Raw genomic sequence first — 27289 nt, forward strand, 5'->3', positions numbered from 1 at the left:
AGCTGACTGACAAAGTTTTAACTGCTGTTTATCTCAAAGCTGAAATTTTACTAAGTTTAAGTGATAATTTTCCTAAATGTTTAAAGGTACTACACCCTTTTGTAAAATGGTCGACTGGTTTATAACGTCAAATGTGCGGTATTTAGTCTGGCCTTTCTACATTTTATGTCAAAAACATTTTTACAAAAATAAATATAAAAGAAGATTTAAGTTTAACGTGTAGCTGCGGGCATAATCTAGTTTAGTTATAAAACAATTCCAGTGCGATCCTTATGTAATTTATTTTAGTCCTATTTATGTGCAATAAAGTTTAAATTTATAAAGTACTATTGTGAATGGTCCCTAACACAAGCGCCTATAATCCTATTATACAAGGAGACAAATACAAATTAGCTGCGTACCTTACGGTGGAGCTTAGCGATGACGGTGTTCAATGAGGAAATTCAATTAAAAAGACACTCGTAAACACGGAAAAGAGAAAAAGTGAGTCCTATATATACGAGGCTACAAAAAATCCATTTAAGAGATTTTATGGATTATTTTGGCAAGAAAAGAAGCCTGCCCCTCTCTTATTCTTTTTTGCGTGGTCTCAGTTGCACCCTCCGGTCTATAGCATCATAGTCCAGAGTCCGCCTTCCGACATTCCTCTCTCCACTTCGTCCGTTTTTCGGCCTCCTCAGATTGAATTCCATTGGTTCGCATTTCATCTTTCGCGACGTCTACTCATAATTTCTTTGGCAACCCTTCTACTTGAACTTGATAAAGATTTATTCTATGTTGATTCCATATAAAAACCAGCGAACTATAAGTTTTTGAATTTGTTAGCAAAAATTCAATATTTATTCCTCTTATCAATTCGTATGGACGAAAAACCAAATCACTGGTATCAAATATTTGACAAAAGAAATACGCTTAAGTTATTTTTACAAATGACTTTAATTTTCCTTTTACCTGGAATATTACAGACTTTAAAAATCTTACACGTAAGTTTATTTACATCTGATTACTTTACTTAGTTACAGTTTGTCATTTACACTAAGAAATTTATCTAAATTTAGTTATACAGTTCGTGAACACTTATATCTACAGTTTTTACAACCTATATCACATTTTCATTTTTTAACCTAGTAATTACTTAAAATAATGTTCTTATAAGTAAGACAAAGTTATTTTATTATTATGGTTCAGTGGTGAAGTGAATTTTATATTGTTTAACATAATCCAAACTTTGTAAGCATGTGGTACTTATATCACGGATGGTATTCTCTTCGTAATTAGCTATATAAAATGATATTATTATGATTTTGTATCTTAAAATTGTATTGTCAAGCAATTTATATACAATAAGATATGTTAGTTTATGAGAAGTAAACAACAATATTTCACATGAATCTATTTGCTTATTTGTATGAGTGGCTATTTACAATATACTACACAGCCAATAGTGAAACTATTAAGAAAAAAACAGATCAAAATTATTAAGTTATCAGTAAGAATAAGGTCGTCATTTACTACGGATTTGACCAAAAATGTTAGGGAGGCACTTTTGCCTAAATTCAGTCTTCATTCTAATATAAAACGTAAAATAAATATTTAGATCGGAATCGATCCGAAAGATAGCTAGACCGTTGTCTCCAAAAGGTCTGGAGAGGGTCAACAGAAACCGTCTTTAAGATCAGGATAACCTAGATCAGGCATAGCCCGTCTGGAGCCATTACCCCTAGTGGAGTTTTCCACGCGCGTACCGCGGCCCGCTCGACCTAAACTAGCGTACCTAGTATCGGCAAGCTTATCCCTTTGTGCTACTTCGTCGTAATATCTCGCATCATTCAATCCAGCACTATACTTCTGGCTCAAACTGTACTTATCTATAGTGGCATACTTTTGTACTGTAGCGTACTGACGTGCTGCTTCAGGTACCCCATTGGTTTTAGCCCGATCGTATGGTCGTTCTTCTGGCGGCAAAGCTCCGTCTAATCTGGCTTTGAACTCCTTATCTTTTCGTCGTCGTCTTTTGCAAGCGCAAAGAGCTACTGATACTGCGCATATTAATAAGCCGATTCCGGCTACAGCTGCAACGTAGGGAGGCGGCAATGATATTCGAAATGAACAATTAGAGTCGTCTTCGTCATATCCCGATGGACAGTGTGCATTTCCATCACACCATAAAGACAATGGTATGCAAGCATTCAATTCTGGGCAGCTAAAACAAAAATAAAACAATATTAGACATGCTCTTCAAATAAATATGGTGAATAACGAAAAAATCTCATTTTATCTAAAATACATACCTATATTTACATTCAAGTGATATGGACGCTGGAAGCAGATTTGACTCGGGATCGGGTTCAAATACTGGCTGTTTCATCAGTTCCATCCACTTTATTGAATAGTCAGCTTGTTCGTGTTGAAGAAAATCAATAACATAGCTTCTTGCATGTGGTTTTAGTGAAGATTCTAATGGCGTTTGAGAAGATAACCATCCAGGGCTGAATAGTTCGATAGAATTTGGACCATCGGGGCATATTTCTCGTGGTCGTGATGTGTCTCTACCTTCGTAAATAAATAACCGGTTTGGAGTGGGGCAAAAAGGTGAAGTTGAAGTCATGTCATATCCAGGCACCTTAACGTAAAGATATCTTCCTTGTACAGGATTGACTTCATCTCCTCCTGGCTCTATAAGCCAAGGTCTATGAACACAAGCCACCTCAGCTCTCACACTCTCTGATATAACATGCCTATCACCAATTATTTCGGGGGCAACTGATGATTGACGTTTATCAAACAGTCTTATTTCTCCACTACTACCTCGTAAACGTCTCTCACCCCATGCTGATGAGCAAACAGTTTCATCGCCTGGCCCTGTGGGAATAAACTTATATTCGCCCTCAAAATCAAAATCATCATAATCTTCAGTAATATTCATCATTGTAACTGTGAAATTAATTTCAACCACGGGTGCAGTCAGTGTGTGTATATTCAGGGGTTCCGATCGATTAGTGCACAAACAATCTCTTTGTATCGGTACACCCTCCCATGGATATTCAGTAATTATAATTTGAGCGAGCCCCTCACCCCCTATGGTTCTTTTTGCTGGCCTATCGCATTTCCATCGCCCTGTCCGCGGATCTTTATGAGTACTGCAATGTTTATTTCCGAAGTAAGTGCTCGTGAAAGTAAGTTGAATTCTCTCGCCTTGCTTCGCTTCAAACCTGAACAAAATAAAAAGTAGTTAGCGTTTTCCAACGTTATTGCAACTATGAAGACTTTAATTAAAAGTAAGGAATTTATTAGCTCTTACCTCAAGATGCAAGTAAGGTTCTGTGCGCCGCCTCGTCCATAATAGAATATTGCTCTAGGAGCTTGAAATCTTCCCGAATAGGTTAGTGCAGATTTGAAAACTCTGTCGCAGGCTGACTGGGATTCGAGCAATGGCTGCCCTTGTTCGCTCACGTCCACGAATTCGTAGCGAAGTAGAAAGGAGACGGGATACAATGCTGATCCCTGCCGAAGCTCCTGTTAAAGACAAGTGAATAGTACTTTAAGATGATAATGATATAATAGTAGTATTTTGTGTAAACGAATTTGACTATTTACAAACTTTTGTCTACAAGAGCGGGACCTAATCGTGATGAAAACATATTTTACTTAACCCTAATCTACAAGTTTAACAGTATCAGGAAAGTAATAAAAAACCCTATTATTAAAAAAGTAAATTTCTGCAAGACTATGCAGTGGAGTAAAACTAGCTTTAGTCCTCTCTCTCTGTTGAATTTAATAATAAATAATAAAGCAGGTCTAAACACGTGACGAGAAACTTGCTAACGATCAGATTTCCTGTATTAGTTAAGCCAGTTTTACATATAAAGTTTATTATTACGTTATCAAAGTAAAGATAAGGGTAATTTTAGTAGTCACAAATAAGTAATGGAGCTTTTTATATACACAACTAGATCAAGATCGTGATTGATAAAGAAACATGATATAAAATAATCGCTTCCCATGAAATTAACATTATACAATGTACGTTATTACTGCAAGGTAAACTTCCAAAATGGAATACAAATATGACTTGAACACAACAAAATACGTCAAACGAAACCGCATTAAATGAACAACTACTAAATTAGAACTTGAAAACTGACGACACATTCATAGCCAAGCGCCGCGGGCGCGTTACTAAAGCATTCCATCACAGGGAATGGAGTGGAGTCGACACATACTTCATTATTCAGCACGCCAAACGCTACATTGCTACAGCCTGTGACTTCATCTGACCTCCGACAAATGTTTCGACATTTGCAATGTCAGGAGGAACTTACAAATGTCAAAACATTTGTCGGAGGTCAGATGAAGTCACGGGCTGTAGCAATATATACGTCCATCATTATGTGTGTCTGATGAAAAAGATAAAGACGGTGGTCCACACAGAGCAGTTTCGCTAAACATTTGCAACGCGGAGTAGCTCGATTATTGTAAATGTACTTGGTTTGACCGAGGCAAGTGAGCTTTTCCGCGTGAAAAGAGATGCATTACCAGAATCTGCTCATACTGCTGTGCAGCTGTGGATGCACTAGCCAAAGTTATCGACAAACCAATAATAAAATTTAATAGAACGATATCTTCGTAAATCGCATGTTGAAAACGAAATGCACGTTTTATTTGAGTAATACTTTTTGATTTATAATTCACGTGACTACTATTATAATTTACATATTATTTCACTTGACAAAAACAGTGACAATTTTTTTTATTACTTTGCATTAGTCATAAAAAGTAAATTCCATAAATAGAACTGCAAAAGAGATGACGAATTCACAGTGAACCGCTGCAAACATCACTAAAGCATTCTAGCACAGCGAATGTAGTGGAGTCGGCACGTACTGCATTATTCACCATGGCAAATGCAACTCTGCGCGTGACTTATCTACCCGTTTGCAATGAATGTTTCACCGGTCCAAAAGTTCTGAATTTTTAAATTAAAAAAAAATAAATATTGTGATCTAGTATCTGGTTCTTAACAAATTTTACATGATCTTAATGACGTGATTAAAAATATGTATGAATATATAATTATACTACTTTTTCGGGATTTTCTAAAATAATTATTATTTACGTTACAATTTATAAAAAAAAAACAATATTTTATAATATTTGACCTATTGTGAAGACAATGTAACTTAATGTAAAAATGTAACAAATTTTATGAAGAATAGTAATAAAAAAAGTGTACGAGTAAATTCAATATGGTTACATAATATTTTTAAAACCCACATTGGATATTTAACAGCTTTTCCTTTCATGTTTTATGAATGTATCATTTATCCTTTAGTTAAAATTTTTAATGGCCTTTCCATTAAACCATTTTCAGATATTTTTTTGTGATTTTTTACAGAAGATATGATATGTTTAATTTACTCTACTATCTTTTTTTTTCTTTTACATACTCATCGATTTAAAACATAATATTGACATTAATATCGAACTCAAAAATATTAGCAATTGAAAAGTAATTAATAAAACAATAATTAGTGTTATAAGATATTATTATCGATGGAACTGAACTGTAAAACATCGAATTTCCTGAATCGAAATTTCCTATGCAACGTAAAAATAATAACCACCAACGGCGTAAACACTCTGATAAATCTTAATAGTGCAATAATACACTGTCTTAATTCGATTTTTAAACGAATTGTTAAGGTTGGTTATTAATATACAAACTAGTAATAGGGTGAAACCCACTTAATGTATAATATGTATATATACCACACACTTGAAATCAAATGTAAATTCATAAATAACAGAAAAACGTTCCGTTACTACTCTCAGTGCATACGTGAACGTACGAAATGAAAGTTTAATATTTGCCAGCTTTAATTAGCTTGCACATGGTTCCCTGTTGTTTGGAGTGAAATTTTCAGGACAAGCACTTGAATAAGATGAAATGTGAAATGTCTTCATAGTTTTAAATTGTAGTAACAAATTCACGTTGATGCAGTGAACTTTGACAAATTTCTGTGTTAACAATTTCACCACGTTTCCAATATGGAGGTCCCACTTAGGTGTTGTAATAATATTTCTTCTCGTTATCTCGGGCACTTTAATATTGCTTAGTTTACTGAATGTGTATCAAATTCATCATCCTCTTAACGTTAGTTTTGGTCCTCCTCTCTCTTGACAGCCCAAAGTGTGACTAAGACTTCGGTCCTGGTTTGGATATGTAATCTATGTCTTCACTCACTCATTGATAACTAAATCTCAAAAACTTCTTAGTCAATAAAGATGAATTTTTTCAGGTAGATTTACGTAACTAACAGACGTCCGCTAACAAAAGGAATGGAATGGGAAAGTAGGCATTTTGTGTCATGGTTCTCAACTATACAAGTCATTCTTCCTTTTGACTTTAGTCCCGATTGCATCCTGACTACGCTGGAAAGGAGCTCGGGGTATGTTTTTGACAAGCGACTACCGGCTGACCTCCGCAATTTTTGAAGGGGAACCTTATCAGTATTGGATCGATCATGGTTACACATTCAGTTGCCTGAATGGGCAGGTTTCCTCACGATTCCCACACCGTTAGCGGCAGCGGGTAGTATTTAAACTAATGTACTTCTAACTGTAACTTCTAAAATAATCATTGGTACAAGTCAAATTAAACAAGTTATTGTTACTTACAAAAATCTTAAATAATATAAGTACTTATGAAAATGTTACCTAGCGTTTTATTTGTTTCATTATCTGATCATAAATGAACTGAAATATATTTCACCGGATATACTAGCAGATAATATACGAAGCTCGGGCGTGTTTACACCGGTTCAGTGCCGGATGTCCGGCAGCCGGCGCAGTTTGTAAAAACACGGAGTGAGCATCCCGCATTATATATAGTTACCGCCAGCTAGCGTTTTTGTCTCACATATTAAACTTTACGTTCGTGTGCTGTATGAAAGTTCGTATCTTAGAATAGAACAACTTTATTTTTCCTTCAATATTAAATAAAGAAATAAGGAATTTTCACAGGTGCAATAATCATGATATAATCTGGTTTCAGCTCCATATTTTCTGAAAAGCGGAGCTCAGGTATGATCCGTTTCATGAGACTTGCTATGCTGAATTGTGGCTCCTCCACAGACGACAGTAACTTTTATTAACCTTAGTAGGATGAGATAGTGTATTTAGAAAAATATAGAACCTTACTTGTAATATCGTCAGTGCAGGTCCAGTAGTGATGTAACTTTCAGACGGTGCGCAAGGACGCGTCGCCCGCGTGGCGTTTGACAGTAAGGCGTGGTCACACAAACGGGGCGATTCTTCGCGGCAAAACATTCCCAGAATTGACTTCTTGTCGCTCATGTCCAGCTGAACAAAAAATACTATGTTACTACTGCTTACACAACATTGTCACATAACAAGCTAACTTATACAATACATTATATTGTGTACAATATACGAGTTTTTGTAGTTATCCTGATTTTAAACCTTTACAACCATGTTCAATTTTCGATATTGTAGATACGAAAGTCTCCGTCTTTCTGTTACGGTTTCATGGCTATTCTCGATGACAAATTTAGTTGAAATCTTGAAACATGGTGGACTTAACACAAATTGAGCTAATTAAAATTTTTACTTAAACAGAAATAATACTTAACCTATTTTTTTAAGTGTCTCGTTAAATGAAAGTAATAATTTTATTTTACATGCCAGGTCGTGCACACAACCGTTTCAGTCGTAAACATTTCATTTTTCAAGAAGTTCTTGCAGTTTCTTTGAAAGCAGATAATGGAAAAATATTCTTGGTAACCGCAACTTAATAATGAAGCTTGACAAGCTATTACGTCTGGGAAAATATGAATTTATCATTGTATTCATTCAAAACAATATAACACGGGTATAATTTGTTTTCATTTTAAAAAGACCGCAGATAAAATTGCTATTTGTGTTTGCTTTCTTTTTTCAACTAAACATGATTTTTATTATCTACTAGCTTTTAATTGCATCTTTGTTCTTCCGAATTATGCGCCACCTATGCGTGTGACTTAAGCGATACCTACAATAAAAAAATAAAGGTTTTTTGCAAAACTCTAATTATTACCGGGATTTAAAAAGTTTGGTTTAGTAAATAACGCGCAAATAGAGAAACAAACAAATAAACTTATTTTTGCACTTATGATATTATTTAGGATCTACTTGGGTTTACGAAGGTGGTTGGCGAAGGTGATATCACTGATTTCATAGATTTGTCTAAGTTTCTTTTAAATTATTCAAGTCAAATCTCTTTCAATCCCAAAGTATGGTACTTATAAATTTTTAGACGAATTAATTTGTTTGGTGATTTTATTGAATCAAAATTGTGACTAGTCATTACTCCTTCATGATTTAAGACAATAAGAACTTCAATTTTCTCAAGTTCGTAAAAAAATATAAATAGTTTTCATCTATTGAACCTTAAGGAACTCCCCTTATAATGAAATCGCCGTAGATGAAAATGTCTTAAGAATTAATACCGAACTCTTAAATGCAAATAAGTCTGACCTACTTGAGCAAACTATGCAACGACTCGAGGTGATGCAAGATTGCATAGATTGCATAATTCTGTGGCACATATTTTATTGAAATTCGGAGAAGCTTCTTTTTTGGGTCAAAATCTAAATTTTTTCTGACCACACCACAATTACATCAATAAAGCTTTCCTTGGCCATCGTCTATAATCTGCGCTAGAAGGAAACAATGAATGCACTTTCTTTCTTTTTGCCACCAGCGAGAGATTTTTATGGTGACGTCTATCACTATGAAAATCTCAAGTATTTTTAAATACTACTTAAGACTTAAAGACTTAAAAAAACAAAAGTCCCGTTGAAGTCGGCTAATAATGTTGCTATTATCTTATTTTTATAGTTATATTCGTCTTAATATTTACTTTTGCCGGTCAAAGATTTTATAATGTACAGAGGAAAGGAATTTCTAATCCTCTGTAAATTATAAAATTTTATACATTGTAATAGAATTTTTCACTAAAAGAAAGTTCAAACATTATCCGTACAATTCCTATGACTACGGAGTTCGGAAAACTTTGGCGATTAAAGTGCTAACAAAAAATAACTTCACTCATCCATTCTTAATGCAAAGTAAGGAATTCGGAGCGGATGAATGAACGAAACACCGCAGTAACAAAATGAGGAGTGTACAGTTATATGTTTCTTTTACATTCGAACACAACGCGAAAATCGAATTTCTGCAATTTTTTATCTCTCTAATGTTTGTCCCATAAAAAACCTGCACATTTTAAGATAAAAACTTTAAATGGACAAAATTCAGTATAAGTACTTATACATATATGATATTTTTCTGAAATTGATTACAATTACATTGATTAATTTTAAGAAATAACTTTTATATTTGTGCAAAATAAGTGATAAGATTCTGAAATTAATCAGACATTAATCTCTCTAAACGTTTATATGTCAGCGCAGTAAACCCAGGCTTTGATCAGAAATATTATGATCGAGGATTCCTGGTAAAGTTTAAAACATTTGATATGAGATTAAATTCCCCGTGGCATTATATAAAGAATAAAGATATTCTTTTGAATTACATGATTTATACTTCTATCCTTTTATTATATTGTACCGCAGTGCAGTCGCTTCGTTCGGTAAGAGTGCTCAGACACATTAAAGAAAATTAATGTTTGGCTGCCAACGTCAAGTGGGTAGGTTGAGGTAGTTGCCAGTGAAATGGTACGAATAACGGAGAAACCCTACCCGATTTCAGGCTACTTAGTAATCTGTCTGTATCATAGCGTTTTAAATTATGAGCAAGAGCATCGTATTTTTAGTAGAGAGTGGTTTTTTAGTAATGTTTTATAGCTAAGGTTCTTTATAATAATCACTATTTAAGCGAGTGCCGTGTGGTTCCCGGTAACAAAAGAAAAAATAAAAGGACCACTCTTTCCCATGGATGTCGTAAAAGGCGACTAAGAGATAGGCTTATAAACTTGGAATTCTTCTTTTAGGCGATGGGATGGCCACTTGTCACTATTTGAATCTTAATTCTTTCATTAAGCCAAACAGCTGAACGTAGCCAATCAGTCTCTTCGAGACTGTTGGTTCTGTCTGACTGAATTGTATGTATGTATCCCGTTGCAACTGTGCGTCTTCTTGAGATACCCGCTAATAGATAACAGCTAATGTATAGCAGCAAATAGTTAGTCAAATATTATACATTTAAGTAAGTATTCTTTCATCGACAGAGTCCAGCGAACAATTTTTTTGTGCGTAGATTGAAAGTTATGAAAACCAACCACAATACAGTTTTTTGACCTAATAATAATTATAATATGAATACCGCCCAACATGTAGTTTCACAAAGTCTTATGCTGATGACATGATCATATTGAACTTACCTTTCTGTCCAGGTCCGCATCGGGCGCCGCTCCGTCCCATATCGTGAGTTGCGACGAGCAATCCTTCTGCTGGTCAAAGCCAGCTGGCTCTGTACCAGCTGAGTGGTATTTCACAAACGACACCCATACGATTTCATTGGGGCGACCCTGTGGATTAGAAATGATTTGAAGATCCAGACTTTTGGAAAATATTTGAAAGCATTGAACTGGGACTGAATTTTAAAAATTTTGCATAGATACATTACCATGACAGCACCCTAAATATTTCTTTTAGATTGAATATCAATAGAAAAGTAAAAACACTTATTGTCGACATTTTACTTATAGTTGACCTAATTAAAAAAAAATCGCTAAAAGGCTTTGCTTAAAATAATAATGAAATCTTAACTATAATAATAGTACCTGGTAAGGTTGAAAGTTGGAGCTTTACTTTTTGATATTAATATTAAAACTGATATCAATAATTTTTAAAAATTAACTTTGCTTAGTTCAGTCTAATAAGTTAACTGACAGGTAATATTTTTAAAGCAAAGGCAATTTGTAACAGTCCATTGCTTTATAGCCTCATACATCACAATTATAAACACCGCTGTAAGTGTTATAAGTGCCCACATTTATGACATAACACCAGCCAATGTCATTATTCAATAATTAAATAAAATTTTGCAATGTCGAGTATCTACTTGAGGAAACTTTTTTTTAAATTCGTATTTAGGTAATTTTTCTAATGCATATCTTGTTCACCCCAAAACTTACTCTTTACTAAGCTGATCGGTTTTACAAAAGCTAACAACTATTAAAAAAAATAGTGAGAGTGTGAATGTTAGAAAAATAAAAATCTTTATTCTATTTCTATTTACGTTTTATGTTATTTTAAGTATGTTCAACAAAAAATTTGTTAAAACAAAACCAAACAAACAAACTGTCAGTCCAGTGACTTTTCAATAGCCCAAGTACGTACCTGGAAATAATAGACACACGAACTGTTCGGCGGTAGAGAATGTCGAGGATTCCTGAGGACGCCACTCGTTTTGTCTGAAGAACGCAGAACAAAACGACAGCGGCCGTCGGGACGCACGTACGAGTGTGAATCTTTGTCCACGTACAATACCTGACAAAGGAAAATTGTATTTTACTGGGAATATCAGGACGTGCAAGCAAAGCAGCGTTTAGTTAGTCCATGTAGAAGATTTTCATGAAATTGGTTGCGTTTGCAGTTCTTACATTTACATTTTTGTTCTGTAATTCCATTATACTAAAATGTGCATATGAATACAAGACAAACTTCACAAGAAATAAAGAAAGAAAATGGTTTCTTTGGTTTAAAATATGCAAACCTACTTATATTGAAATATTTACATGGAACAACAGAAACATTGTCTAAACCAAGATGGTACTTAGTTTGTAGAATATATTTTATTGCTAAGTTCAATAATCTCCTTTGTCTTTAAACATCATTTTATCTCGAGATCCCACTAAAGTGGTTTTTAAAGGCAAAATTTAAGAAAATATCCAACATTTTTGTAAAAAAGGCAAAACGAGATCACGATCGGTGCCTAATCCTAGCCCTGCTGGTTCGTGGGCACGCCCAATGTCGCACAGCCAAGGATTACGCCCAATCGATGGAAGGAGAAAATTATAGGGTGGATTGGAAACTTTTTGTTTACTTTCATAATCTTTGGACTTTGTAATTCGTTCTGTAATCTCTTGTTCGAAACTTGAAAATTAATTTTCTTTATTCCATTTAGCCGATGGCCTATTATTATCAAACGTTTGTAAAACTTACATCTAATTTTATATAATTAGAAATCATTATGGAAATTAATTTTTAGTACAGTCGATATCAAATTAGTACTCATTAGTGGTGACCTACTTAACTTACTCCTCGTGTTCTAAAAAATGCAAGACTCACATAAAACCAAGTACATACCTTTTATTGTACAATTATTATTAGCCTTTGCGTCTTTTTCTATCAACGCATGTTGGCAAATAAATAACGACATGTGTATTTAATAAAACATGTTTTAATGCAAAAGTATAAGATACTGGCCTTTGCGCGGGGTTTCTTTCCCGAAGGAATATTCCTTTGTGATTTGTTCAAAATCAGTTCAATAGTTTTTGAGTTTATTTGTTACAAACAAAAATACAATCCTTTGTTTCTTCATAATATAAGTTTGTCTATCTTAAAACTAACCTGAACTTCCAGCTCAAATCCAGGCAAATAGCTCAATGGCACTGGATGGAACGGGTTATCGTATGGCGAAGTATGGAACTCTAGCAGCATGTTAGGGCCCCTGCTCACTATGTCCGGTACCGCGTCTCCGCCGCACAGACGGACCAACACAGGAGACTCGCGGGTAGCCCCATCCCAAACTGTCAGGTAGTCCTGTACTACGTTGCATTGGTCCCAAATCCTGTAAGAAACCTTATGATTTAACGACACATATTTGTATCACTTAGTAATAGATAGTTACAGACTGGAAGCCTAATGGAGTTGAGATTCACAGATAGATTACTAAATCTATTTCTTTTATATATTTTTATGTAGTGTTTCAATGAAATTTTAAAAATGCGATTGAATATATTTCATTTAAATTCTTTATTATTATATTAGTCTTTGGCTTCTTAATATAGATTTACCTAATCATATATCACGAGTGATAATTAGACATAAGATTATTAGAGGAAAACCGTGGAAATCGATGCCTAGCACATATAATCCATAAGACAATGTTATCACATTAAATCAAAGTAGAGACATGATCATTGTACGAAGAATAACGTACATTTTCCGTTAAAATCTTGAGTAATTGTGCCGGAAAAATTATAAGAAAATAAACTAGAACGTGACCAGTATTACAATTTTAAAATATTCTTGAGATTAATTTCTTCTAATATTTTTATGTTCCAAATATTATTGAAAAACCTAGGTGGAATATCGTATTCATGCAATGCTTTGAAAATGCAAATAATTATACGAGTAATAACGACAATGCTTATATAATGAAGTCGGACGTTATGAGTATTTTTTTTTAATAAATTTTCATTTTGGCCAAGATCTAACATAGTCTGATTAGATTACTCCTGGCTATAGTCCCGGTTTTATTCTCACCACTCTATAGAGGAGTCCGGGATATACTCTTAACCATGATCTCGGATTGGGTAAGGTTTTTACAAGAAACGTCTACCATCTACCTAAGCAAACTTCGCAGGCGAAGCTAAACCCGCATTTTATCATGTTTCCTCACGGTCGTTTCTCTCACCATAAGACCATCGGTTAGTTCTCAAAATAATGTACGTAACTTGAAAAATACTTATTGGTACATAGACGAGGCGGGATTTGAACATGTGTCTTTATGCGCTTTACGCATTTTAAAGCACCGTATCGATTCTACCACCGACGCTCTAAACTGGCGAATTAATTAAATTAAGCACTGTAAGTTAAGTAAATAGTACTTACTTAAACTAAATATCTTAAAATAAAATGAACTAGCAAAATACATGTTCTTTTAAACTGTTCTTTTACTTACAGGAAATAAAACCATTCCTTATAATTTAACACAGCTACCATTAAAAAGCGAATTTATCTTGAATGCCATAAAACCGAGAACTGCAATGAGAGAAACGGTCAAGAAATCTTGAACGAAAAGTTCAGGGAAAATGCCACTTAAGCATGTTAAAGATGCCAACGGACAGTTTTTATGAGAACCGCAAGAAATATAGTATCTGGTCTTGCTAAAGGTGTGCGGTTAGGAAAAGGAATATTTAATTACGCATTTATTTGATTGCGTACCGAAAACTTGCTTCAGGAAATTATTTACTTGTTATTCCTGAACACTGGGTATATTATAGTGAGAAATAGCAATAAAAAGGAAATACTCACTTTAACACACGCTGGCTTCTATCGTACTTCACTATTTGGTCTTTGATATGTATTTTATGACTGTTCGTCTGTCTTACTGCTAGCAACACATGTTTATCGGCCGGCACCTGAAAAGGAAAAGCAAACTGAACCCTGTGTGGAGGTTGGTGGATTGAGATTTGTGTGTTCATGGTTAGTTGTAAATTATTTAGAGTAGGCGTAGCTGGCGTGCAGTTCAGTGTGAATTTCAAATTAAATATTAATTGAAACAGCCGCAGTGACCACATTAATCTCGCGTAACAAATACGTCTCGTTTTTGTATTAATTTGGAGCAACATTGGCTGTGCGAAATAAAATAGTGGTAATTTGAACGTAGAACACTTTTTCGGTATGATTATACTATTATTAGACTGAATATAATAGCATATATTTGTAAAAAAAAAATTAGAGTTTTTGTTAGATTTTATCTCACAGAAATTAGGAATAAGTGAGAAGAGATTTTAATTTTACCTGTAATAATTCGGAATAAAAGAAAAAAAATCTAAAAATTTTATATTACAAAATATGCGAATAATCTTGAATTTCCAACAAACTTGCTTTTGTCCCAAAATTACCGCCGCAATTATGACATCTTTCGGAACGAATCAATTATAATTTAAGTGCTTTTAGCTTCCCTTATTTTGAAAGGCATCAGTCGAGTTGTTTCTAAAATATTTTGATATTTATTAAATTATAACTACGTTGAAATTTGTAATTCGTAAAATAAAATTTACTTAAGTAGTAATTTTTCTAAAAACTGCTTACTAACTGGCTATGTAAATTGAAACTTTTAAAAAAACTGTAACATACTTTATTGAACTCTGAATAGAAACTGTACAATATCTAAAAATGGGTTCATTTGGTAAAACTCCATTCCTGACGACCAATTTTTATTTTTATTACAGTACTTCTTAACATAGAAATAAATAAACGCAGAAAGTATTTTACAGCAGTTTCCATTTACCAATAGCCATCAAGGAACTTATTTAACCACTCTAGCATGATTGTTTAAATTCTGCGCATCTTAAAGCATGTAAATAAAAATTCATAGCTTCAAAACTTTACCTTGGTATGTTCAATGCGGTATGTACAGGTCGCATTTCTCGGGTATACACCAGGGAAGTTCGGTGACTGAATCCGGCACGCGCGGAGGTCGCAGTCACTCAGTATGCGGTCACAGTACGTCCCAGGGACCCTCTCCCCCCTCCAGGCTCCCACCGTCGCGTTTCCATACCGCAACCTCGCTTCACTCCGTCTTAGAAACTTATATGCCAACTTGAAGTCGAAATTGTATCCCACGCCCTACAACCAAATAGGGCTGTCACTCACAGTGTAATTTAAGGCAGTTAACGCTCACTCGTGGCGTCTGTGTCACACAAAATGCATGAAGAAACTAATATATTAAGGTAATTCACGCGTTTTGTGCCTAACTTGGAACTTATTGTAGGAAATAAGTAACTTTTTGCTTTGATATCTTTAGCATATTATAAAAGTTTATATGGGCCGCCCATACCAACTTTTATAATATAGGTAAATACCGAAACCGCTGATTGATATGACAACCACATTCTTTTTTTTTTAGAAACACACCATTTTTCTGAATGATTTATTCACGTAAATAAAGTTAGTCATACTTTTTACATCGTATAAAGCATTCCATTAAACGCTGAAATGAAAGTTCAAAAATTTTAGAAAGGTGAACCTTTTATCAAATTATGCGAGGCGTTCGGTAATAACATCCATTATTGTAATTGCGGGCCTTATCCTGGGCCCGGGGGTCGGTAATCGTCGCTTAATTAATTGATCGAAAGTTCAACCCTTGGTGCACATAATATGGCTGCTCACTGAAGATAAAGGAAAGGTTGTGTTCGCACGGTTCGAGCACGATATTGATTCGATATTGAAACAATTTCGTCACTAAGTACTTATTTGTGCCGATTCATTTTAAGCATGCAAGCATTTTGTACGAGAAACATTAATACAGTATAAGTCTTGATATGTGTAGTTGCATAAGTTTCCTATAACTTAATTAAGGATGTGGATACGTTAGATTAGTTAGTAGAGATTTCTCCATTATTTCCTTCAGTTTGTCAGTCAGAACAGAATTACCGTATATAATTTACCGGAAATGTCGCGTCAAAATACTTCGCGTACCTTCCTTCCCGCTTCTGGGTTATGGTCCCTTTCCCCTTCCTTTCCGTGTAGCGGTAGTATGCAGCCAGGGCAAACGCCAAAATGATGACGGTCGTATCGAAATCGAATCCGTATCATGGTCGATCAGTGTAAACAGAGGCACCCAACCGTTAAAAGCAGGGTGATGTGAAATATTAGTCAAGTCACAGGCGCAAACACGTAGTTACGTCACGTCAGTGAAACAAAGGGATGCTTAGTAAGTGACTCTTAATGAAGATAAATATCGTTGTTCATTTATACAGATTAACTTTGCCGTGTGCAAAAACTCCTAATTAAACATGTCAGACTTGTGTTAACAAGTCAGGAATGAAGTAAATTAATACACGTTTTGGGCGAACCTGACTTTATGTTTAAAAACAAGGCTTGGATATATAAGCAATGTAAAATAATTCAAGCCGGTCAAAGTTAGACAGCATAAAATAATTATGTACAAATAACATAAACTTAGACAGGGATCAGATATACAATACACACTACATATATATACATCGACAGTGTTTTTTTTTTTAAACTATATTCTTTATGAGTTTAAACTATATTATAATAATAAAAATTAAATAGTCTGCACCTCAAAGATAAACTATGACACAGTAGTCGTATTTGACCAAGTCTTCTTAGAGACAAGTAGGGATAGGAACAGAAAGGCGTGGGTTTAAGACCGATGCCTAATGTTAATAAAAAGTCTTACCTGTTGGCTTAATCTGTCTAATCTCAATGTCATGTTGATAGAATCTGACTCGCTGAAATACACTGTGTAGCCCCAAGCTGACCCGCACCACTGGCCAGTCGGTGGCGAAGGACTCCTCTCAACTATGGTCATGTGACCGTCGGGACACCCATCTGATGTGAACGATACGAATTTTCCTACCGTGAACGTGTCAAATGTCAGCTGAAAAAAAGAAATTAACTCTAATATAATACAACAATCGCAGAGAAAATTATTCACTAGTATCAACTTGTTTACGTATTTCATGATATTACACAAGAAAAATTGATTTTTAATGGAGAAATCAGAATATCATTAAGATTTTTATGCTTGTTTTAAGTAATTACATAAGGCAGTGTTTTCATTATTTATCGCTTCATTTGGGCTATTACATAAAAGGCTAAACAGTATATGTCAAAAGTCCCTGGACCGCTTCCGCGTAGGCCAGTCGCCACCTTACTTATTCTTAGGACGTAATACAGATTGGAGAACTCTGTAGACAGCAGCAGATAAAGAATTAAGATAGCTCTGTATCAAAAATATTTGTAAAGTGTGTTACTCCATTATATTTGGTAATAACTTAGATAAAAGAGCTCTTTATCAAAAATATTTGCAGTCCATTACCCCACTATATTTGGTTATTACTTGATCGTTACAACATGAGACGCTGAAATTTGCGAAGCGTAGATTTTTAATGAGATACTTATTCAATATTCCCTATGTTATTTGATATTATTGGCCTGAATATGCTCGTAGTCGCAAAAAGACTCGTATAAGGTTACGTCCTTGAGTGTAACATTATACTGCCACAAAGGAAAACGAACTGTGATATTTTTAGGATAGAATTAAATCCCTTTGTGACATGGTTTTGTTCTGTTGACTTTATAATGGTATTTATTATTTATAAAAAAATCCCCTCCGAGGGATGAAAATATCATAGATAAGGACATTAGCTTGAAAATACAATGCACAAAATAACGTACAATTATTTGGTTGTAATGATTGTTTGCTTTAAAATAATAACAACATGCAATCAAGCCATAGAAGTAGGCAACATTTTTAAACTTGCCACGATCTTGCCAACATACTTCTTTTTCTTCATCTACATTCATTAATCTTACAGATGTTGATTCATAGGCAAGAGTATCCCACAGTGTCTAGATTCGGTAAGGATACTCTTGATTTGTCCTTACAATTTTACCAGATTACTTATTTATTTTACCTGTATGATATCTCCATAGTTGCCTCCATTGGCGGTAAAGTTGAGATGACACACGAATGGGAGGTGATCTTCCCTGGGCCGCCGCACTTCAAGCTCGTAAGTGCGACCCACGTCCCCCATGTAAGTTCTGTTGCATGCTGTGAACAAAAATTATTTGTTTTATTGCTCCTTTCCAGAAAATTTTATGGAAATCTTGTCACATACTTTAAAAACACGGTCACACAATTTTTGCATATTATATAGCCTAGTTAGAAGATTCGAACATTCGGGGGTTTACACAAGTTTAGGGAATTCTTCATCATTTTCAGATTCTCTCTCATCATGGCGAGATCCCAGTTGTACCCTCTGTCATTAAACTTCGGAGCCTGGGATCCGTTTAAAGGAACAAGAATATAAGCATACAAATCTTAATACCTAACTTAACATGTTTTAAATATTTATTATACAAATGAAATTTTATGTGACAATGAATATCATAGAATTTAAGGCACATTTAGAAACGTTTCTTGTTTCATTTTATTTCATTCCTATTATGACAAAATAAGAATTTGTGAGCATCATGTAACAAGCGATAATTTTCATAACAACCGTGATATTTTTTAAAACTAAATTTATTTTAAATCTACGAATACAACCTCAAACAAGAGAACTATTACAGTTTCAAATTATACAAGTCACGATAAATACCAGCATACCTGTATTGTTAATCCTTTCAACACAGAAATAAGGAAATGAGAAGGAAAAAAGCCGAATAAAACGGGAGCCACAATAGAAAACGGCCATATTTTCAGAGCCTTTTTAAAAAAGTGGCCTTTGTCTGTCCTGTCAGGGCATTACATAGCATAAGACAAGTGTTCAGAATGCGGCAAAACATCATTGTTCATTTTAATTTCCACCCTTTGTTCAAGTTTAAATTATTCATATCGCTATTTGATTGCGCAATCCCAAAATTCTATGGTATAATTTACTTGAAGGAAAATTGGCGAAGCGTGTTGCAGAAAAACGTTGAACCTTCGTGAACTTACAAAGTGTACCTGTACACATACACGCCTTTTTACTATCGGTATTTTTAAGTATTTATTTTTAAATTGGTTTTTTAAAAGTGAGTTGGTTCACAACAATTTAAAGTGTAATCCTTACTTCAGAGGGGCTACGGTTAGATGTGATTAGGAATACCGTTTTTTTTTGACAAGACTTACAAACTAATAATAAAGCACTACATAACATACATAACTAGTAATATATCTTTTACTTTAAATTGCGCACTGATTTTTTTTTGTTATTTTGATCATACTTTTTACTTCGTGTTTAATATGTCTTGGGACTTCACGCTCTATTTAAAAACACATAAATTTAATTTCGAATATTTTTTTTTAAACAATACAATTCCACATCTTTTCTATTGCTACCTACTAATAGTATAATATATAATCTCTATAAAGCAATAAGTATATAATTACCTAAACAGGAATCTCATCCAGCGTGTACTTACTAAGCCATTCAGGGCTTGAATTATAATCGTTCTATGTGCATATACCTATCTCTAATGTAATTGTAACTAAATAGACCGACTAATGGATGTACGATGTCGCAATCTGAGTTTGCACATAATTAGTACTGCACACGTGCAACTGTATTTACTGGCAACACAAGGTTACTACCATTTGTTTCTGTTTATCACTTCCAAAAAGAATTTTCTTGTGTGGCAAACAGTTCCATATAGATTGTAATTATTAAATGAGGTACCAAAGATAACCTGAAATATGCTCAGGCGTGGATATAGGAATAATGATGTATATCGTAACTTTTTAAATAAACAAATTATAATTAAAACTATCGATTTTCACATTAAGTTATTTAAACAAATAATTACTTAAATATAACTATTTAAACGTTTTTCCCCATTGACATAAACAATAGCGAAGTGAAACAAGTATGCAGTTTAGCCACTGCCTTCCCTTTTGGGAAAAGGCTAGATTTCATGTTGATTTAGACAATGTTCATAAAAGTAATCAAGATGTAATATTGGGAATTCCAAATAAAAAGATTTTCATGCGAGATTAAAACATCGCACCCTTGGTAGGCACCCCGCTCTCGGAGTTTCGAAGTACAATTCGTTCACATTCTGAGAAAACTTTAGCGGGTTCTAATAGCGTCCTCATTCTCTAAGACGAGTCAATTATGTTCGCTTAAGCAAATACTTTTGTCAGAAGTTTATTCTGAATGCAATAGTTTAAAAGTTTATTATGTCTTGTTTCGTATGGCAAAAGAATAGTTTTTTATCAAAATAAGTTCATGTTTGACAACAGAATTAATACTAGTAACGTTAAGGTTTAATGTAAATGATAAAACTTCATGTCTTTGTAGTCTCTCTTTTTCATTAAATTCCAGCGAAGTTCCGGCACAATTCCCAGTTCCAAAATTACAATCAGTGAAAAGATTCGGAATTTTATATAACTCTTTAATTAAACTAATAAAGAGATAAATAAAGAAATACAACACAACTATTTCCACACCACTGTTTGAACCTCTTCATTAAGCAATTATACTATTGATTATTCTAATTAATATGCCAGTATGTCAAATCTATTTCTGTTGCAAAGCTTATTATGCAGGAAACATTGTATTGATTTATAGAGGAAATTACCTTTCTATTTTTATCAACATTTTCACAAATAAGTCAATATTTCATTAGTCGTGCATTTGAATAGCGTTCATAGCTTTGAAATATTAATTTTTCGATAAAACAGAGAGGAAAATATTTATACAAAATGAAGACGCTGTTTATTTTACGTAAGCTAAATTAAAATTTTAGGTTACTAAAGGAATATCTCATACTACCTACACATATGATAAAAATTCAGTTGTGTCATACAATTGACCAACCGATGCTTTTACGGCGAAAAAAAGCATCGCGAAGAAACTTGCACATTCAAGCAACACAATTTTTAACCAAAATCCAATATGGATTAGGTTGTCCCGTACAATTACGGAGGTCAGACAATAGCCGTTTTGTGTAAAAACCTGACATACCCAATTCAAGATTGTGGTGTTACCACATGACGTAACCATTAGGTTATTATTATCATTATTTTATTTATTTAAACTTCATTGCACCTAAAATAATATACAAAAGATGGACTAAATTCTATAAGACATTCTCTACAGTCAAACCAAACAGAAATAGTAATTGTAAAATAAAATAAAAATTAAAAATTAATCGGAATCAATATTTAACATTCTAAAATAAAAATATACATACGTGAAAATAATTTAGACATATAAATAAAACTAATGAGCAATACATATTTCATAATAAATATGATTATAAATATTTGATTTTACATAAATGTACATAAGGGATGATAAATATGAATATCATGTAGAAGAAAAAATTTAGTTGAACAGAAATTCGTGAAATTATTCGTTATATACATACATTCATACATATAATCAAGTCTATATCTCTTGCAGGGTAGACAGAGCCTAAAATCTTGATAGGCCACGTTCAGCTATTTGGCTTTAAGATAGAATTGAAATTCAAATTGTGACAGGTTGCAGGACATCCATGGGAGAGAGATAGAGTAGTCCTATTGTTTTTTTCTATAGGCCGGGAACCACACGGCATTCATTACTCTAAAGAAAAGTCGTCTATAGCTAAAAAATGTATTAAGACAAAAAAAATTCCTTATATTTACTATGTAGCAATGGATTGATTACTAAATAAATAAGCATGCACAGCAGAGGTTTCGTGACTAACAATCGTCCATTTCGTGAACACCACTGAACTTAACACCTTATTAAACGAACGTGGGTTTTTTGTTAATTGTACTATATTTCGAGTTAATAGCCACCTGCAAACGATAAGGGTGATGCTTGTTTCGGCTACAACGGGTTATTAAAGCTTTTGGTATTTTTACTTACGGCGTTCACTAAGAAGTTATTGTATGCCCTCTCTGGAACAACTAATGAGGGTTATATAATATTAATATGTATCTCTGTTTTATGAAACTTTTGTAACCATCGGTATACAGACGATTGTATATATTAGTGCTAGTATTTGGCAAACATTATTTGTAGTTTATATCGTTATTATCAAAAATTAAGTAAATTAATTTATTATTTAAAAATAGTTCTAAAATTCTACAGTTTTCCATGAAAAAAACTCGATTTGTTTAATTTTACAATAGGTATAATCTAATTGACCGCTCCATTTCAACTAAGAAAACAAACATGTAAACTAAGAAAACAACTAAGATACATTCTTGTTTACATACTCCTTATAATATTTAATCTCATAAACACCTAAGAAAATACGAGCTTATTACAACAATACGAAATTCCTAATGAACCGTTAACGAAACCGTGATAATCAGTCCCCGACGCTCCCTAACCGTCCTTTTGGCCCTCGCAAATACGTTTTTACGCTGAAAAAGCCCGGGACGATAATTGTACTACACAAAAGACCCGGAGGATGTCTCACAAAGGAGATTGAAAGAACTAGATTACTCAGTTGCACGGTTCTTTTTCTGAGATCGCATAACGTAGTTGAAAGTGATGATGTCACTTACTGTGTTATTATGCCCTTACGAGGAGAATTTTTATTTTTTATGTTTATATAAAAGACTAACTTTATTCTGCGACTTTGTCCACATTAAAAATTGAAAAAATGCTGACCGGCTGTAGTGCCCCCTTAGAGGGGTGGAAGAAAGTTTTATTGGTTTTGCTTGATCCAACTTAAATAAAAAACACATCTCTGAAAACCGTAACCGCAATCAAATTGGAGCAAAAGTTTTCACGTAATGCGAGTACAAACCACACAAACACACAGAAACCAAAAATCATATTTTTGGTTTTTGCTGATTAAATCCATAATATGATAATAATACATACATACATATGGTGGCCGTGTGGTTCCCGGCACTATTACAAAAAAGAATAGGACCACTCCATCTCTTTCCCATGGATGTCGTAAAAGGCGACTAAGGGATAGGCTTATAAACTTAGGATTCCTCTTTTAGGCGATGGGCTAGCAACCTGTCACTAGTTGAATCTCAATTCTATCGTTAAGCCAAATAGCTGTACGTGGCCATTCAGTCTTTTCAAGACTGTTGGCTCTGTCTACCCCGCAAGGGATATAGACGTGATCATATGTATGTATGTATACATATGGTCACGTCTGTATCCCTTGCGTATGTATGTATACATATGGTCACGTCTGTATCCCTTGCGGGGTAGACAGAGCCAACAGTCTTGAAAAGACTGAATGGCCACGTTCAGCTATTTGGCTTAATGATAGAACCGAGATTCAAATAGTGACAGGTTGCTAGCCCATCGCCTAAATAAGAATCCCAAGTTTGTAAGCCTATCCCTTAGTCGCCTTTTACGACATCCATGGGAAAGATTTGGAGTGGTCCTGTTCTTTTTTGTATTGGTGCCGGGAGCCACATGGTACTATGATAATAATATGATCCATAATATCGTTTTATGCCAATATCTTTCAAGTAGAGATATGGCGCTCAGATTTTTTATTTTATTTGTTATACTTCGTCGATATTAAAAATCAAATACCTCAAAGATTTGTTCTGTATTATAATGTCAGAAACCTGTTCCTCAACCAATATAATTCAAAGTTTTTAGGTCATTCATGAACATAGAGTATAACATGTATTGGCCTAATCCCCGCATAACTTCAGGGGATATTACATAAAAGGCAAAGGAAGCCAACTCCATAGCTGACGCAGCCACTCGTCTGCTTGCGTCGCGTCGGTCCGTGTAGGGCCATAAACGAGAGGAACTTGAGCGAACATTTATAGTTCACCCCCAATACAAAAACTGCTTAACGCACAGTTTTGTGCGTGGGGTTAAAAAGAAATGTAATCATCATCATACAATTGAACATTTTTCTTTGACAGGGGTTTAGTCTTATCGGTTAATATTCTTCAATTAATTATTCTTACATAATTGGCGTATCTGTTTCCGCAAATGACTGTGGCATTAAAATCTTTTGTATATCTATTTATTGTAACGTCATAAAATCAATATATAGACTAAACCACTGCGTTTTAAAGATTAGAATTTTGGCATAAAGGTGCTATAGTTGTGGTTTAGAGGTGCACTTTGAGAGGATTGCCCGAAATGCCCGCGGCAACGGAAATTAACGAAACTTTTTGTTAAACAGACGAGCGAAGCCGCGGGCGTAGTCTTGTTTTAACATGTATGTTTGTAACATGCTTGCAGTGACAATTTCATAGGAACATTAAGATATTAAATTTTTAAAATGGTGCAAAATTTTAAATGCTTTCCCTTCAGTTGGCGCCAAAGCGCGGACTTACTTGACGTTGACACGTTACGTTTTATTTTTGCTCCTGTCACTAGGACGTTGAACACAAAATGGTAACTTTGTGAAAAATGAGGAAGCCTGTAAATGGACACTGTACGATAGTTTAACAACACGGGTTTTCTGAACTGTCAGCTTTTATCTTTATTTTAAATTTTGTACGAGCAAAAATTTTGATAGTTTTCATAACCAACTTTTGTAACTAAAACAGTTTTTGTCAAAATAAAAAAGTCGTACAGGGACATGACCTTTTTTATTGGCCACCCATTTTTTTTTTGTTGTATACTCTCTCAAACAATATGTGTCACCAATTCTTTACATGAAAATTTAACAACCGGTTTCTCTTTATTCATCTTCTACGAGATTTATATTATAACTGGGTAACATAGTTAAGACAGGATTATTTCAGATATAAATTTATTAAGAATTATGTGATGTAAGTACACTCGAATTAAATATTTTTAATATAGAAATTATATAGCAAGGTTATCAAGATCGATAAATTCTGTGAAAAATGATGATCATGTCGAATTAAAATTTGTCGAAATATCGGAAACTCGTAACCGCGATTTGGTAATAAAAAATGTCGTTAATCAAAGTTAATATCCTCAGTTTTCTTTCTTTTGTGACAAGCTAAAAGTTTAAGAACTTGGAATGATCATGATAAATGATGCTAGGTACTTCGAAAACCACAATAAATTTAGAAGTTCTTTTAAAAGATTTGGGTGTTAATTTTTTGTCTTGCATATTTTTTTACATACATACATTCATTTCATCTTACGGAGTGGGTAGAGTCAATATTCTGGAAAAGACCAAGGGAGCACGTTTACCTTGATAACTGGTTGACAGCACATCACGTAAAAAAGAACAATCCCAAGTTTTAAACTTACACATAAATATTTTACAATCCGCGCGAAAAGGGTAGCAGTAATATCAGCTTCTATGCTTTCCTGGTAGCGAATAAAAGACATCGTATACCAATTGCATGTTCAAGCCATCTAGCTAAAGGCTACGCTTTCACAATACTTATGCGCTTTAACAACTATGTTTTCCATCAGACAGACCTACCATACACACCAAACATAAAAGCAGAACAAGTCTTTATAATTTTATTTTATTTCCTCTTAGTAAATACCCGTTTTATAGCCTCAAAGTCCAAACCTCTGAGTACCTTTTTCCTTTGTGACAGATGTCAGCGAACCGAGAAGGGGAGACATATTAAAAATGCGTCTGAATGACCTAAAAACGAGTCTTTCCAGACAGGAATGAGCCATCCTTTTTCTTGTTAAAAAGGGATTACAACGATATTATATAAAATCAGTATATACATTCATCTCGTTGTGTAGTTCAAATTGACCGAAGAGTACATGACTATAGAAGTCGCAGTAACTTAATAAAAATATCGGTGATTACTAGTAAGATAAGTAGTAAAATCTTCTTAAGGTGACTAGCATATAGAAATTTGTCAAGGCATAGCCATGATAATTAATTTTGAAAAGGAATAATAAGAATTTAACATACAAAACATTATTGAAGTAACTCTGCTCTTAAAAAGTTTCACGATTTACAACATCTAATTCAATCAAAGCTCATCCTTATTAGGTATTTAGGAAGTAATAGAAAATATATGTAAATATATACGGGACAAATAACACAGATTGAGTTAACCTCGAAGTATGTTCGAAACTTGTGTTAGAGATACTAACTTAACAATACTATATTTTATTACAAATACTTATATAGATAAACATCCAAGAATCAGGCTAATCAGAAAAAGTTCGTTTCTCTTCATGCCCTGGCTGGGATTCAAACCCGGAAATATGGACCACCGAACACACTGATAAAATATTGGTGTAATACTCACGAGTACAAGACTTCGGCTCATCACTTTTATCTCCACAGTCATCCACTCCATCGCAGTATTTGTCCAAAGAAACGCACTGTCCAGTATCACATAATAGTTCGCTAAGCCTACACTGACTGATTTCTCTTGGCAACTTTACTTTCACAGCCCTGCTATCTGCCATCGTATTCGTCATATCTTCATTCACAAACTCTTCATTCAAGTCCTGGGGACTGCACAGTTTCAATGATAGCAATACTATGATGAACAAGAAGGTTCTATTGTTGGTCACATCTTCGAAACTCTTGAGGAAACACATCTTTGTTCATCCGCTTATATGTGTTTGTCACAACATCGTCTTAATTTCTATGTTGTTCGGCTCCTGAAACAAAAAAATAATTCGGTTATTTTCCAATTTCCTTTGAAATTATTTATGACGCCCATTATACTTCAAATTGTTTTGATCAATGACTATTCAAATATAAAAATAATACCTATTCTGCTTTAATACACAATTTTACTTTTATGACTATTCAAATGACAATTTCTATCATGAACTGAATGTCGATTTTCCATCAAAATAATAGTATTGAATCAATATTAATAGATTGAAAAATAAACTTCCCAATCTCAATATTCAATCGTAACGAATCAAATTCCCACTACACTCCGAAGTCAATTC

The 27289-nt window shown here is 34.0% G+C and overlaps 1 protein-coding gene across 1 annotated transcript; it reads right to left on the reverse strand.

Annotated features, from left to right (window-relative positions):
• Nucleotides 1-1653: 1653 nt before the first annotated feature.
• Nucleotides 1654-26926, reverse strand: LOC106132081 (uncharacterized). The gene is made up of 12 exons (XM_013331397.1): nt 26629-26926; nt 18425-18561; nt 17185-17385; nt 15369-15605; nt 14286-14392; nt 12597-12816; nt 11364-11513; nt 10403-10549; nt 7201-7362; nt 3302-3516; nt 2292-3212; nt 1654-2203 (listed from the first exon to the last, which is right to left on the reverse strand). The coding sequence occupies exons 1-12, from the start codon at nt 26924-26926 to the stop codon at nt 1654-1656; spliced, it is 3345 nt and encodes a 1114-aa protein (XP_013186851.1).
• Between the last annotated feature and the right edge of the window lie 363 nt (nt 26927-27289).

This window comes from Amyelois transitella, chromosome 13 (assembly GCF_032362555.1).
Source record: "Amyelois transitella isolate CPQ chromosome 13, ilAmyTran1.1, whole genome shotgun sequence".
In the NCBI taxonomy this organism is placed as follows: Eukaryota; Metazoa; Arthropoda; class Insecta; order Lepidoptera; family Pyralidae; genus Amyelois; species Amyelois transitella.